Raw genomic sequence first — 14,788 nt, forward strand, 5'->3', positions numbered from 1 at the left:
TATATGTAGGACTATGGGGCACATTATATTATATGGAGGACAATAGGTAGTGTATTATACAATATGGAGGACTATGGGGGACATTATATTATATGGAGGACTATGGGGTGTAAACTGTAGATGTGCTGCTGATAACATAATACTGTATGGTGATCTGTTAGTGATCCATTAGTGATTGTTCTGTTCCCATCATTCTTTCTCAGACAGTGGAAAGAGGCCGGGAAACAAGTGTTAAATGATTTCAATATTGTTGATCACACTCATTTAGCGTCCTGAACTCAGTGCATGTAACTACAACCGAAATGCTTCTGTGTGATGTGTAATATGTTAGCATTTGGGGCCCCATTTTAAACTTTGCCTAGGGCACCACTTTGCCTAAAACCGGCCCTGCTCCTAGACTCATAAAGGTTGTGCGCTAAAAATTACAAGCAGGGTCATCCATACAGTTAGAGTGATCAATGAGTGGAACAAGCTGCCACGAGAAGTGGTGCGTTCTCCTTCAATGGAAGTCTACAAACAGAGGCTGGACAGACATCTGACTGGGATGATTTAGCGAATCCTGCTTTGAGCAGGGGGTTGGACCAGATGGCCCAGGAGGTCCCTTCCAACTCTACGATTCTATGATTCTATGATTCTACACCCTTGAAGGAACCAAGTGTAGTTCCTTATTTGAATATTGTGAACAAAGTGCTCTAAAAATTACAAGCAGGGTCATCTATACACCCTTGAAGGAACCAACTGTAGTTCCTTATTTGAATATTGTGAACAAAGTGTAGTTGTAGTACTCCTACACTCATAAAACCACTACACATAGTGTAAAGCCTGCCAAAGTTAGAAGCAGCATCATCCACACAACGTTCAATGCACCAACTTTAGTACCTCATTCAAATATTGTGAACAAAGTGTAGCTGTGGTACTCCCACACTCATGAAAGGACTGCACTAAGGGCAAAGCCTGCCAAAAATTACAAACAGAGTCATCCATAAAACCTTGAAGGCACCAACTCTATTATCTCATTTCATTATTGTGAACAAAGTATAGTTGTGGTACTTCTACACTCATAAAAGGTCTCCACAGAGTGCACATCGCCTGCAAAAACTACAAAGTGGGTCATCCATAAATCCTTGAAGGCACTGACTGTAGTATCTCATTCAAATATAGCAAACACAGTGTAGTTTTGGTAGTCCAGCACTCATAAGAGGTCTGCACTAAGTGCAAAGCCTGCCAAAAATTAGAAGCAGAGTCATCCATACACCCTTGAAGGCACCAAATGTAGTGCCTCATTCAAATATTATCGAGTAGTTGTGGTTCTCCTACACTCATAAAGGCTCTGCATACAGTGCAAAGCCAGAAAAAAATTCTAAGGAGGGTCATCCATACACCCTTGAAGCCACCAATTGGAATGCCACATAAAAAACTAAGAAAGTGTAGTTGTGGAACCTCTACACTCATAAAGGCTTTGCACACAGGAAAAATTATAAGGAGGGTCATCCAGTCATCCATGTACCCTTGTAGGCAACAAATGGCCGACCTCATTCAAATATTTTGAAAGTGTGATTAATGTACTCCTATACTCAAAAAGCAGAAAAAAAATTATAAAAAAGGGTAAACAGTCATCCATAGGCCCACGAAGGCAACAACTGTCGAGTCTCATTCATATATTTTGAAGGTGTAGTTGATTTGCTCCTACCCTCATAAAGGCTTTGCATAAAGTGCAAAGTCAGGAAAAAATTATATGTAGGTTCATCCAGTCATCCAAAGACCCTAAATGGCAGCAACTGGCGGGTCTCATGAAAATATTGAAGATAAAAATCACTTTATGTGCTGCTGTCATTTGATGGTGTGAAAAAGTCGAGGCTAATTCAAGCTTTGTTCATTTTTATTAGAGTGAGCCTGTTAGCATTTTCTGCTGACAGCCGAAAGTGCCTGTCTACTATGACCCCCCCAGCAGCACTAAAAATCTGCTCAGACAAGACACTAGTGGCAGGGCAGCACAACACCTACAAAGCATAGAGAGATAGCTCATGCTAGGTGTCCAAATTTGTGACCCAATATTTGTAGATGAATTAGGGAGTAGCCTAGTTTTGTCAGTCAGGTATTGCTTGACCATCTTTCAAAATTTTTCCCTCCTTGTCAAAAATACCGAGTCATAACATGGACGCTGGAAGGGTGCCATGAAATTGGCCCAGTCCTTTGACAGTGTATGCCTACCTCTGCTGTATCCCTCTCCTCACCCGATAGCATTGTTTGATAGGAATTTTTGCAAAATATTTTCCATCAACATAACATCAACTGTTCTTCACTGTCCTATTAAGGGAATAGAAGAATCCAGGATATCTATAAACAGAAAGATAGTGAGGAAACACTTAGCTAGCCTAAATGAATTCAAGTCTCCAGGTCCAGATGAATTACACCCCAGAGTACTGAAGGAGATAGCAGAAGAAATTTTTGAACCCCTCTCTATAATCTTTGAAAATTCTTGGAGAACAGGAGAAGTGCCAGAAGACTGGAGAAGAGCAAATGTTGTTCCTATCTTCAAAAAGGGGAAGAAGGTGGACCCAGGTAACTATAGGCCGGTGAGTCTGACTTCTATACCAGGAAAGATCTTTGAACAAATTATTAAACAACATGTATGTCAATACCTGGATAAGAATGAAGTGATTAAACAGAGTCAGCATGGGTTTGTAACTAATAAGTCATGTCAGACTAACTTAATTTCCTTCTATGACGGTATCACTGATTGGTTGGATCAAGGAAATGCTGTAGATATAGTATATCTTGACTTCAGCAAAGCATTTGACAAAGTCTCTCATACAATCCTTATTGAAAAAATGATTAAGTATGGAATGGACAAGGCAACTGTTAGGTGGATTCATAACTGGCTTAGTGATCGGACCCAAAGAGTGGTCGTAAATGGCTGCACATCCAGTTGGAAGAATGTCTCAAGTGGGGTACCACAGGGCTCTGTCCTGGGCCCTGTATTGTTCAACATCTTTATCAACGATTTAGATGAAGGAATTGAGGGTAAACTGATTAAATTTGCTGATGACACAAAGCTAGGAGGGATAGCTAATACTAGAGAAGAGAGAGAGAGGATTCAAAAAGATTTAAATAAACTGGAGAAGTGGGCAGCAACTAACAGAATGGTTTTTAACAGGGAGAAATGCAAAGTACTACATCTGGGCAATAAAAATGGAAAAAGCATATATAGAATGGGAGGAATAGGGCTAAGTGACAGCACATGTGAAAAAGACTTGGGTATACTAATAGATCACAGACTGAATATGAGTCAACAGTGTGATGCAGCAGCAAAAAAGGCAAATGCAATTCTAGGATGTATTAACAGAAGCATACAGTCTAGATCACGTGAAGTCATTATTTCCCTCTACTCCTCTTTGGTCAGACCTCATCTGGAATATTGTGTCCAGTTTTGGGCACCACATTTTAAAAAAGACATCAACAAACTGGAGTAAGTTCAGAAAAGAGCGACCAGAATGGTGACCGGTCTGCAAACCCTGTCTTATGAGGAAAGGTTGCAGGATTTGGGAATGTTTAGTTTGCAAAAGAGAAGACTGAGAGGAGACTTAATAGCTGTCTACAAATATCTAAAGGGCTGTCACATTGTAGAAGGATCAACTTTATTCTCATTTGCACAAGGAAAGACTAGAAGCAATGGGATGAAACTGAATGGGAGGAGACACAGATTAGATATTAGAAAAAACTTTTTGACAGTTAGAGTGATCAATGAGTGGAACAGGCTGCCACGAGAAGTGGTGAGTTCTCCTTCAATGGAAGACTTCAAACAGAGGCTGGACAGACATCTGACTGGGATGATTTAGCGAATCCTGCTTTGAGCAAGGGGTTGGACCAGATGGCCCAGGAGGTCCCTTCCAACTCTACGATTCTATGATTCTATGATTCTATGGTTCAATGACTTTCTGCTATAGCACCCTTTTAGGAGACGTCTCAGGAAAAGATGCAAGATTCTCCTTGTTGCATGAGTCTAGCAGCATGAACAACTTGTACTCTTTTTTTGCCAACTTGAATGTAATGCGAGGGTCACGGGAAAGGCAGCAGTACATAAAGTCGGCCATATGTACCAAGCTCCCTACAGCCAACACTTTCCTGTCTCCATTATGATTACTACTCTCAATCTACTCCATCTCTTCCTCCTCATACCCCTCTGCTGCCCACCCACGTAGCAGAGACGGAACAAAGCTTGTGTGGATAGTAGCCTCTGTTGCGCTAGCAACCAACTCTTGTTCCTCCTCCTCCTCATTGTTACCCAATCCAGGTTGAGGAGATTAGATGAAGCTGGGCTGGGTAGTATCTCCCTATCTCATGTCTTTCTCCATCTCCACCTGGTATGCTTCAGCTTTAATTGTGAGCAGCAACTGTATAAGTGGGCACAAAAGCGGGATCGTTGTGCTGAATATAGCATCATCACCCATCACAATTTTTGTGCGGTCCTCAAAGTCTTGGAGAACCACACAAATGTCAGACATTCACGCCCACTCTTCAGTTGTTATGTGTAGAGGCGAACCAGAACACCGACGGGTGTGTTGGAGCTGGTATTCGACAACTGGCCTTTGCTGCTCTCAAAGCCTTGCCAGCATGTGCAGTGTGGAGTTCCAGCGTATGGTCACGTTGCAGACAAGATGGTGAGCTGGCACTTACATATGCTGCTGCAGCACTGCCAGAGTGGTGGCAGCTGTAGCTGACTTGCGGAAATGGGTGCTGATGTGGCATACTTTGCACAGAAGATCTGGGAAATCTTTTTAGGCTTTAGTAACCGCTGCCACCAAGTTTAGCATGTGTACCATATCTTACTAAGCTTTACAGCACCCACCAGTGCCTGGAGGTCTGAGTGGACAATTTGAGGAGCTGGAGGAAATGAAGCAGTTATCACAGGAGATGTATCAGTTGGGTGTCAGGGAGTGTTACTTAGTGCCTGTGACTATACTGGGAGGTCAATTGACTGAAACTTATTGCTTAGCAAGGTCTGAAGTTTGTTCCCAGGAGAACACTAGAATATCCCATTACAAGCTCACTGCCATAATGAGAAATGGATGTGATATCAATGCAATACTCTATAAACCGTAGCTAAATAGTTATTATTGAATTGTGGCACTGAACTCTGATTTCTTTACAGGAAAAGAATAATCCGAACACTGAGTTTAATTTAAAAAATCTCCTAAGGACGACTCATAACTTATTTGTGGCGGGTATAGAGACGGTCAGCACCACCCTGCGATATGGACTGCTTATCTTACTGAAGTATCCAGAAATACAAGGTGTGTAAGGAGTCACTATTGCCTATATTATTCTGTGATATAAAAACCGACAGCAACACTTGCGAATAAAATTGGGGACAATCTTCTAAGCAGCAGGAATCTCGGGTGCCAATGAAAATATATAAATATTGTTGAATGTGAAAGAGGAAAAAACTGGCACTCGCTGTCTCTTAAAATGGTCCTGTATTTATGAAGTTTAAAACATGGCAGCAGGTTGAGAATACACCTCAGTAAGTAGTCACTACTACCTATATTGCTCCATGTAGTAATATACGGTAGTTAAGCACACAACATATCCCACTTATTTCTAGGGCACATTTCTAATGGTATACAAGGATCCTGACCATTTTATGTTTCAGTATTATTTACTCCCCCAAGAGAAGGAAGAATTTAAATATTTAAATAAAGGTTTTTATAGATAATTTTATAATTACTGTTTTTATTTGTTTATTTTTGTTCTTTTGAAGGAACACTCCTTTATAGAGTTGAGCGAAACGGGTCAGCCAAATTCATAATTAGCCGACTTTTGCTAAAGTCGGGTTTCGCCGAACGAAACCCGACCGTAGCATGAAGTCGGCAATGAGGTCGCCGACTTGAGCGCCAAAGTTGCGTTTCCCACAATGCTTCCTGCGCCTTTTCTCATCCAATCATCAAGGACGCACACTGTCGGCAACGCGATTATATAGGCTGCGGCCCCCACCATGTTAGAGAAGGGCATGCAAGTGATTGGCTGGCTTTGTGTGGTGCGACAGTGGCTATAAAAGGCTGTGACCGCCGACCGCCATCTTACTTCTGCCGATCTTAGCATAGGGAGAGGTTGCTGCTGCTCATTCTCAATCAGGAGAGTGCTTAGGCAGGAAAAGAAAAAAGTGCTTCTGCTGATAGCGATTTTCACTGTACAACACAACAGTATAGTGTGCAGTGACAGGGGAGGCTATATTTGTGTGCAGCAGCTCTGTTGGTTATTAGGCTGCCTTATAAGGCTCCCTGATAGCTGCATTGCTGTTTGCACACTGCTGTGCAGACTGCTTTTTTAAAAGCAAAAATCCTTTTATTCCTTTTTTTTTGCACAGTAGATACTGAGCATACATTTTTTTCACACATCATATAGAGGTGTACACTCTTCACACACTACCGTGTACCAGCTGGTATCACGGACAAATACATGCTATATGTGTGTGACTCCGTAAAAAAATACACGAAGATTAACATTTTTCCATACATACACCGTATAGAGGTGTCCGATTCTCAAACAGTATCGGATATCTGCTGTTCTTATTACGGTCACATCTACACAGAGTCAGCGTGTGTGTGACACTCCATAAATACATATACGGACATTTCCATTTCTTTATACACCGTATTGAGCAGTCCGATTCTCAAACAGTATCGGATATCTGGTGTTCTTATTACTGTCACATCTACACAGAGTCAGCGTGTGTGTGTGTGACTCTCCATAAATACATATACGGACATTTCCATTTCTTTATACACCGTATTTAGCAGTCCGATTCTCAAACAGTATCGGATATCTGGTGTTCTTATTACTGTCACATCTACACAGAGTCAGCATGTGTGTGTGTGACATTCCGTAAATACATATACGGAGATTGACAGTTTTACCAACAACATATACAGCTGTACACCTCTGATACAGTACCATATATCTTCTTGTTGAATTACGATGAAATACATACTGGGTGAGCGTCTGTAACTCTCAAAATACATACGGAGATTTCACTTCTTACATACACCTTACACAGCCGTACGCTACTCATACAGTACCATTTCTCTGCTGGTATTTTTGGTACATTTTCCCAAACATGAGGAAGTCTGGTGGAAGAGGCCACGGATGTGGGAGGGGGGGCACAGCTGGTACTGATGGTGGAGGTGGTGCATTGGCTGGTTCTGGAAAAAGCACAATAGCAGCTAATGCAGGAGGTGTTGAGCCTGGCACAAGAAGGCCTTTAAGGTTCCCTTTTCTGGGAGTTGGTAAACTGCTTTTAAAGCCGGAGCATCAGGAACAGGTTTTGGCTTGCATTGCAGAAACAGCCTCCAGCTCTATTGCCTCCTCTTCTGAAATTACAAAAACTGAAAGCACAAAGTCATCAGTGCAGGCCTCTGGTCAGGAACAATACCTTTCCTTGTGTCCTTCACCCACACCAAAAGTGAAGGATGCTGCAGCATACACTTCAGATTACTCCATGGAGCTCTTTTCACACACCATTCCTGGGTTATCAAGTCAAATCCTGAATTCCCCAGTCTAAGATGAATCTGACATGGAGTGCACTGATGCACAGCCACTGCTAGATGAATCTGCTGTTACATTCACCAACAGCACTACATTGCCCTCGCAGTCTACTGAGCCCGAATCAGACCCTGATGAAACTCAGGTGCCCCTTCCCGCATACTATACCACCTTACACGGTGACACAGAGGAAGGTACAGAGGAAGGTGCTGATGACATTGAAGACGAGGTCATGAAGGACCCACTTGTTGACCCGGATTGGCATCCATTGAGGAAGAGGGTGCTGGTGACAATAGGTCAGAACAGGAGAAGGATCCGCAGCAGGCATCGTTATCGCAGCAGCGGTTATCTGGCAGGCCCTCAGCTGTCAAAAAGCTTGGCAAGAAAACTAAAAGAGTTGCAGGACAGCTTGGCCAGACGGTCAAATTAGCACAGCGTGCAAGCCCTGAAAATTTGTACCATAGTAGGAAGAGTGCAGTGTGGCACTTTTTTGAACAAAATCCTACGCAAAGGTTATCTGTAAGTGCCGAAGGACCTTTAGCAGAGGAAAAACTCTAAGAAATTTGAATACCAGTTGCATGCTTAGACATTTAACCAACATGCACTTGCAAGCGTGGACGGACTACAAAACCTCAGGTAGCACATGTGCACCTGCTCTGACTGAAGTTAGCCAGCAATGCTCCATCGCTTCCCCCACTGTAAGGCCACCTCTAAGCACACCACCATCAAGAAATGTTGAGGTGTCGTCGCTAGGCCAAAGCAGTCAGGCAATCATAATATTTTCGCGAGGAAACAATGAATCTAGCCCATCAACACCCTCACCATCACCAACCCCTTCTCAGTCCATCATGTCCAATGCTAGTTCCCCCATATGCAGCTCTCAAGTCCAGCTCACCCTACCAGACACTCTGAGTAGGACAAGAAAGTACTCATCCTCTCATCCGCGTACACTGGTTTTGAACGCCTAGATTGCCAAACTGATCTCATTAGAGATGATGCCCTTCCATTTGGTAGAAAGCGAAGCTTTCCGAGAGGTCATGGCCTACGCTGTCCCACGCTATGACCTACCCAGTCGGCACTTCTTTTCTCAAAAAGCCATCCCTGCCCTCCACTGGCATGTGAAAGACCGCATTGTCCATGCACTAAAACAGTCAGTAAGTGGAAAGGTGCACCTCACAACAGATGCATGGACCAGTAGGCATGGCCAGGGCCATTACGTGTCCATCACTGCGCACTGGGTTAATGTGGTGAATGGAGGCTCCACAGGGGATAGCCGCGGTGGAACAGTGCTGCCTAGCCCATGGTACAGGAAACAGTTGGCTGTAGGCATTCGAACCTCCTCCTCCTCCTCCAGAAGCGAAAGCTCATCGACAGAGCGCAGGCACGAGCACTCCATCCACATCCATCAGTGTTGCACACGAGGTGTCCCACTAACGAACAGCTAGTGTTAAGCGGCAGCAGTCAGTAAGTGGAAAGGTGCACCTCACAACAGATGCATGGACCAGTAGGCATGGCCAGGGCCATTACGTGTCCATCACTGCGCACTGGGTTAATGTGGTGAATGGAGGCTCCACAGGGGATAGCCGCGGTGGAACAGTGCTGCCTAGCCCATGGTACAGGAAACAGTTGGCTGTAGGCGTTCGAACCTCCTCCTCCTCCAGAAGCGAAAGCTCATCGACAGAGCGCAGGCACGAGCACTCCATCCACATCCGTCAGTGTTGCACACGAGGTGTCCCACTAACGAACAGCTAGTGTTAAGCGGCAGCAGGCTGTTTTAAAAGTGATGTCTTTGGGCAACAGTAGACACACCGCGGACGTACTGGCTGACTAGTTGCATCGACAAACTGAGTAATGGCTGGGCAGTCTACATCTTGAGCCAGGCAAGGTTGTCATTCATAATGGGCGGAATTTTGTGGCAGCCATAGCCCTTTCAAAACTCACACACATACCTTGCCTGGCTCACACCTTGAACCTGGTGGTGCAGTGCTTCCTAAATAATTACCCAGAGTTAACAGCCCTGCTCCATAAGGTGCGAAGACTGTGCTCGCTCATCGGTCGCTTAAACGTCCACTCCAGTCATATGCAGAAGCTGCAGCGATCACTCAACCTCCCCAAGCACTGCCTAATCATAGATGTTGCTACAAAATGGAACTCCACCATGCACATGGTTGAGAGGCTGTGCGAACAGAGGCAGGCTGTAATGCATTTGTGGGAGGATACACGGGCAGGCAGTTTGAGGGCAGACATGGAATTGACGGGTGTGCAGTGGTCAAAGCTGAAAGACCTCTATAAAGTCCTTCAGTGTTTTGAGGAATGCACACGGCTGGTAAGTACAGACGACGCCATCATAAGCATGAGCATATCACTTATGCATCTGCTCATGCAAACTTTGACGCACATCATGGATCAGGCATCTGCAGCTGAGGAGCAACAGGAGGAGGAGGAGGAGGTAAGCCTTGATTACAGTCAGCCATTGTCTGGTCAGGGAACTGGCGTGGACGAGGAGGAGGATGAGGGGATGATTATTTTGGGCAGGAGGATGCTTCCCAGGGGGCAAGAGAAAATGTTGGCATTCCAAGGTTTACAGTGTTTGTGCGTGACTGTAGGGATGTGGATTTGCCAGAAAGTGCTCCTCCACCCAGCAGTGGCAGTGCAGCATTGTCACCTGGAACATTGGCCCACATGTGTGACTATGCCTTGCGGATCCTGAAATAAATACTGAGATTTTGAATGTTGAAAATATAGTATATATACCTTGTATATGGTGATACTGTACCCTTTTTCTACTTTTTAGATTGTTGTCGAATCCATACTGGCCATGACAGCGTCTGTGTCTGCCTCCTCAAATATATACGTAGATTTATAATGTTGAAATTATACAATATATCCCTGTTATCTGGTGTTAAAATGAAACGCTACGCAGGTCCGGGGGTTACTCAGTACCGGGCCTTTCAGGCTCTTTTAAGGGGGAAGTATGTCACGGTGGTGATTGGGACCCGGTCCGTGGCCCTGGGTGTCCAATAAAGAAGATGACAGTTCAGATGAGGGGAAGATGGTATGATAGTTAATTTGGAAAAGGGGGATCGTGACGCCACCCGTGGTACTCGGCTAGGGTAGCCGACACTGCAATGCAGATCCTCTTGGCCGGTGTTAAAGCAGCCAAGATGATGAAGCTCTCCACGGGCAGAGCTGTATCCCAGGGCAGTTGAGATGGTGTTTATGAACCGTTGACGGTGATGGTGAGTGTAGCATGTGTGGCAGGCGAGTTGTAAAAGACACCAAGGACACACTTGGGTGCATTTTCTGAGTTTTTCCTCAAAAGTTTTGTGCACCAGATGACCCGATTGGTACTGTGTCATCTGAGGGAGGGGTCCGGCAAACTCCAATGTAGATCAGGAACACCTGTTCAAGAATCCTCCTTGTGTATCCTTTCTAGGCGTGTCTCTGAGCTGATCTCTCCCTTCCTTCCTGCTGTGCGCCTTCACAAACAGTGTCCCAAGCTGGCAGCCACTTGCTTGCTCTCTCTGATTGGATGCCCACAATCACTACACTACATAAGCTCCTCCCACTCTACCTACCTTCCACACTAACCCCCAACACCCTTTCCTAGTCAGTCTGGGATGAGGCCATCCTCCCACCGGGCACACCCAGAAAGCACTGACTAACTAGTGTGTGTGCTGAGGATGAGGTGCAGTATCTCTGTGGCGACCATACCCTCAGGGGCGCCATAGTACCCTTTCTCAACTTTCTATATTGTTGTCGGATCCATACTGGGCCTGAGAGCATCTGTGTTTGCCTCCTGAAATGTATATGGAGATTCAGTATGTTTAAACTATACTATATATACCTTGTATCTAGTGATACTGTACCCTTGTGCAAATTTTTATATTATCCATACTCAGCCTGTGACCATCTGTGTCTGACTCATTAAATATTTACAGAGATTTACAATTATCCCTAGACTGTATAGAGCTGTCCGCTTCTGAAACAGTACCATATATCTGCTGGTATTTTGAGTCCATTTTCACAAAAATTATTACATATGCTGGAAGTGGCCGCGGACGTGGGTGTGGGGGTGCCAGCTGGTACTGATGGTGGTGGTGCATCTGTTGGTAGTGCCAAAAGCACAATAGCAGCTAAGGCTGGAGGTGTTGAGCCTGCATCATCAGCTGGCACAAGAAGGCCTTTAAGGCTCCCTTTTCTGGGAGCAGGTAAACTGCTTTTAAAGCCGGAGCATCAGGAACTGGTTTTGCCTTACATTGCCGAAAAAGCCTCCAGCTCTATCGCCTCCTCTTCTGAAGTTTAAAAAAATGCAAGCACTGAGTCGTCAGTGCAGGTTTCTGGTCAGGAACCACCCCTTTCCTTGTCTCCTTCACCCCCACTAAAAGTGAAGGATGCGGCAGCCCACATGTCAGATTACTCCATGGAGGTCTTTTCACAGGCCATGCCTGTGTTATCAAGTGAAATTCTGAATTCCCCAGTCCAACATGAATCGGAGATGGAGTGCAGTGATGCACAGCCACTGCTAGATGATTCTGCTGGTACATTGACCCACAGCACTACATTACCCTCACACTCTACAGAGCCAGAATGTGACACTGATGAAACTCAGGTTCCCCTTCCCGCATACTATACCACCTTACACGATGACTCAGAGGAAGGTGCAGATGAAAGTGCCGATTCCCTGAGCAGGTGGGGGGGGTCCTACTCGTGGGCGACGGCAGTGGCACAGGGCCCCTCATAGTATGCAAAAGTGTCTCTGCCGCTAGGAGGGCCCACTCGCCGTCTGACATACCATCATACTGAGGGGCCCTGTGCCAGTGCCATCGTCCACGAATGGGCCCCCCCATGCTTGCTCAGGGCCACAGCACTTGCAATACTTACCTCACCCTGCTACACCGCCGTGACATCTTCCGCCTTTCCTGACAGTGACATTCAGGTTACATCACATCTGTATGCCCTCTACCAAAACAGTACATGTGCAGAGAGCTTTAAAATGGCAATGCTGAGGAGTCCAGAGTAGAGCAGTGCCCAGCGAGGAGAGGTATTTAATTTTTTTAAATGTTGGGAGCATTTTTTAGGGAGCAATATACACTGGAGAATGATATATGGGGCCCATCATACACTGGAGCATCATCCATTTGGCCCATCATATACTGGAGCATTCCAAATGGGGGACATCAGACACTGGAGCAGCATTTACGGGGCCCATTATACACTGGAGCTTTAGAAATGGGGCCCATTATATATGAGCATAATATGGGCCCATAACACACTGGAGCATCATTCATGGGGACCAACATATACTGGAGCATTCCAAATGGGGGACATCAGACACTGCAGCAGGATTTATGGGGCACATTATACACTGGAGCATTAGAAATGCGGCCCATTATATATGGACTCTATGGAGCATTATTTGGGCCGATAAGACAGTGGAGCATCATCCATGGGGACCAACATATACTGTAGCATTATGTGGATTCCATCATATACTGTATGGAACATTATATGGGACCAATTATTCTGTATGGAGAAATATATGGGGCTTCTTATTTTGTATGGCACACTAGGTGGTGGCCATAATACTGTATGGAGTAATATACTGTCCGTTTTTTGAGCTATTGTAGAATGTAAAATAGATAGCAGTCATGTCATGTAAGCAGTGAAGTATTTTACACTGTACTATACCTATATTTCTGTGCCGTATCGGAGCATTATGAATTGTGGTATGTGTTAAAAGGGCGCACTGACACTCTTTGGCCCAGGGCTCACGAAAACCTGCTGCCAGCCCTACCCCCCCCCCACAACTTGAGCAAAATAACCCCCAGTTTTCAATGCGTAACTATTATTATAAAGTAAATTAAGGTTGACAAGCTTAAGTAATAAGAATTCATGTTGTTGGCATTGAAATGGGCACTGTAGCGGTGTTTACTGTCCTCCACTCCCTGCCGACTTTGCTTCCCCATTGACTTGCATTGGGTTTCGTGTTTCAGACGGACCCCGACTTTTCCCTATAGTCGGCCGATTTCGTTTGACCCGAATTTTAAGAAAGTCGGATTTCATGAAACCCGACTCGACCCGAAAAAAGGAAAAGTCGCTCATCTCTACTCCTTAAGGCTACATTCACTTGTTCAGTATTTGGTCAGTTTACATCAGCATTTGTAAGTCAAAATCAGGAGTCGGTGAAAGATGCAAAAGTGGTGCACATGTTTCTATTATACTTTTTAATTAGTGATGAGCGTGCACTAAAATGCTCAGGTGCTCGTTACTAGAGTCAAGCAAATTGTAATGATCTGGTGCTCGACCAGAGAAATGAGTATAACAAAAGTCAATGGAAAACTCTAGCATTTTTCAGGCGGCCTTCCCCACCCCAGAGGTGCTCAAATCGATGGACACACCACTAAAATGGAATGGGAACGGCATGGGGAAGACCCATGGAAGCATTTCTGAATCCCAGGTCACAGCTGGGAAAAATGCTGTTAGAGTATTAACCTCTTTACCCTGAAGCCTATTTTTACCTTCCTGACAGGCCAATTTTTACAATTCTCACCACTGCCACTTTATGAGATCATAACTAGTGTTGAGCATTCCGATACCACAAGAATCGGGTATCGGCCGATATTCACTGTATCGGAATTCCGGAACTGAGTTCCGATACTTTTAGCATATCGAATACAGGAATCGGAAGTTCCCATAATGCTATGAGCCAGTTTGATTTGATTCAACCAATGGCAATCCTCAGAAGTGTGGGCACATCCTGTTAAAGCAACAAATATGAACCTAGCACTCAACTTAAAGGTATTTGTAAGGCGGTTTATTGTAGTACACGAAAAAAGACGTTTCCGTCAATGTGACCTTCTTCAGTTACAACAAGGGTAAATATAATTACAAAACAAAACGTCATATAAAACAGAAAAAAATAACAAAGGAAAAAAAGGGAAAAAAACAAAGGAAAACAGAAATATATACAAACAATAGTCAAAATGGTCATACAAAAATAGGATAAATTGGTCGCAGATAACGCCAGGTATCCCACACTGCCCATAGCACGCCAAATAATTTAAAAAGAGCCATAGAAAATATATAGCAGCAATCCATAAGAATGTCAAACATACCGTGTGGTATATAGATTGTGTAGAGCTTATAGGCATCTATCAGAAAGGACGATGATGCTTTAGGCATCTAAAAAACAAGATGCGGTGAAATGGAGCGTATGATAGTAGTTGTGAATCATGTAGCAGGG

The 14,788-nt window shown here is 44.5% G+C and overlaps 1 protein-coding gene across 1 annotated transcript in view; it reads left to right on the forward strand.

Moving 5' to 3' along the window:
• Window positions 1–14,788, forward strand: part of LOC141052036 (cytochrome P450 2G1-like) — a 286,300-nt gene that overhangs the window by 151,516 nt on the left and 119,996 nt on the right. Inside the window, exon 6 of the mRNA XM_073549215.1 lies at window positions 5,153–5,294. Within this exon, the coding sequence (XP_073405316.1) occupies window positions 5,153–5,294 (142 nt within the window). The remainder of the gene's footprint in view (window positions 1–5,152; window positions 5,295–14,788) is intronic.

This window comes from Dendrobates tinctorius, unplaced genomic scaffold, assembly GCF_039654945.1.
Source record: "Dendrobates tinctorius isolate UK_male_01 unplaced genomic scaffold, ASM3965494v1 ptg000158l, whole genome shotgun sequence".
Taxonomy (NCBI): Eukaryota; Metazoa; Chordata; class Amphibia; order Anura; family Dendrobatidae; genus Dendrobates; species Dendrobates tinctorius.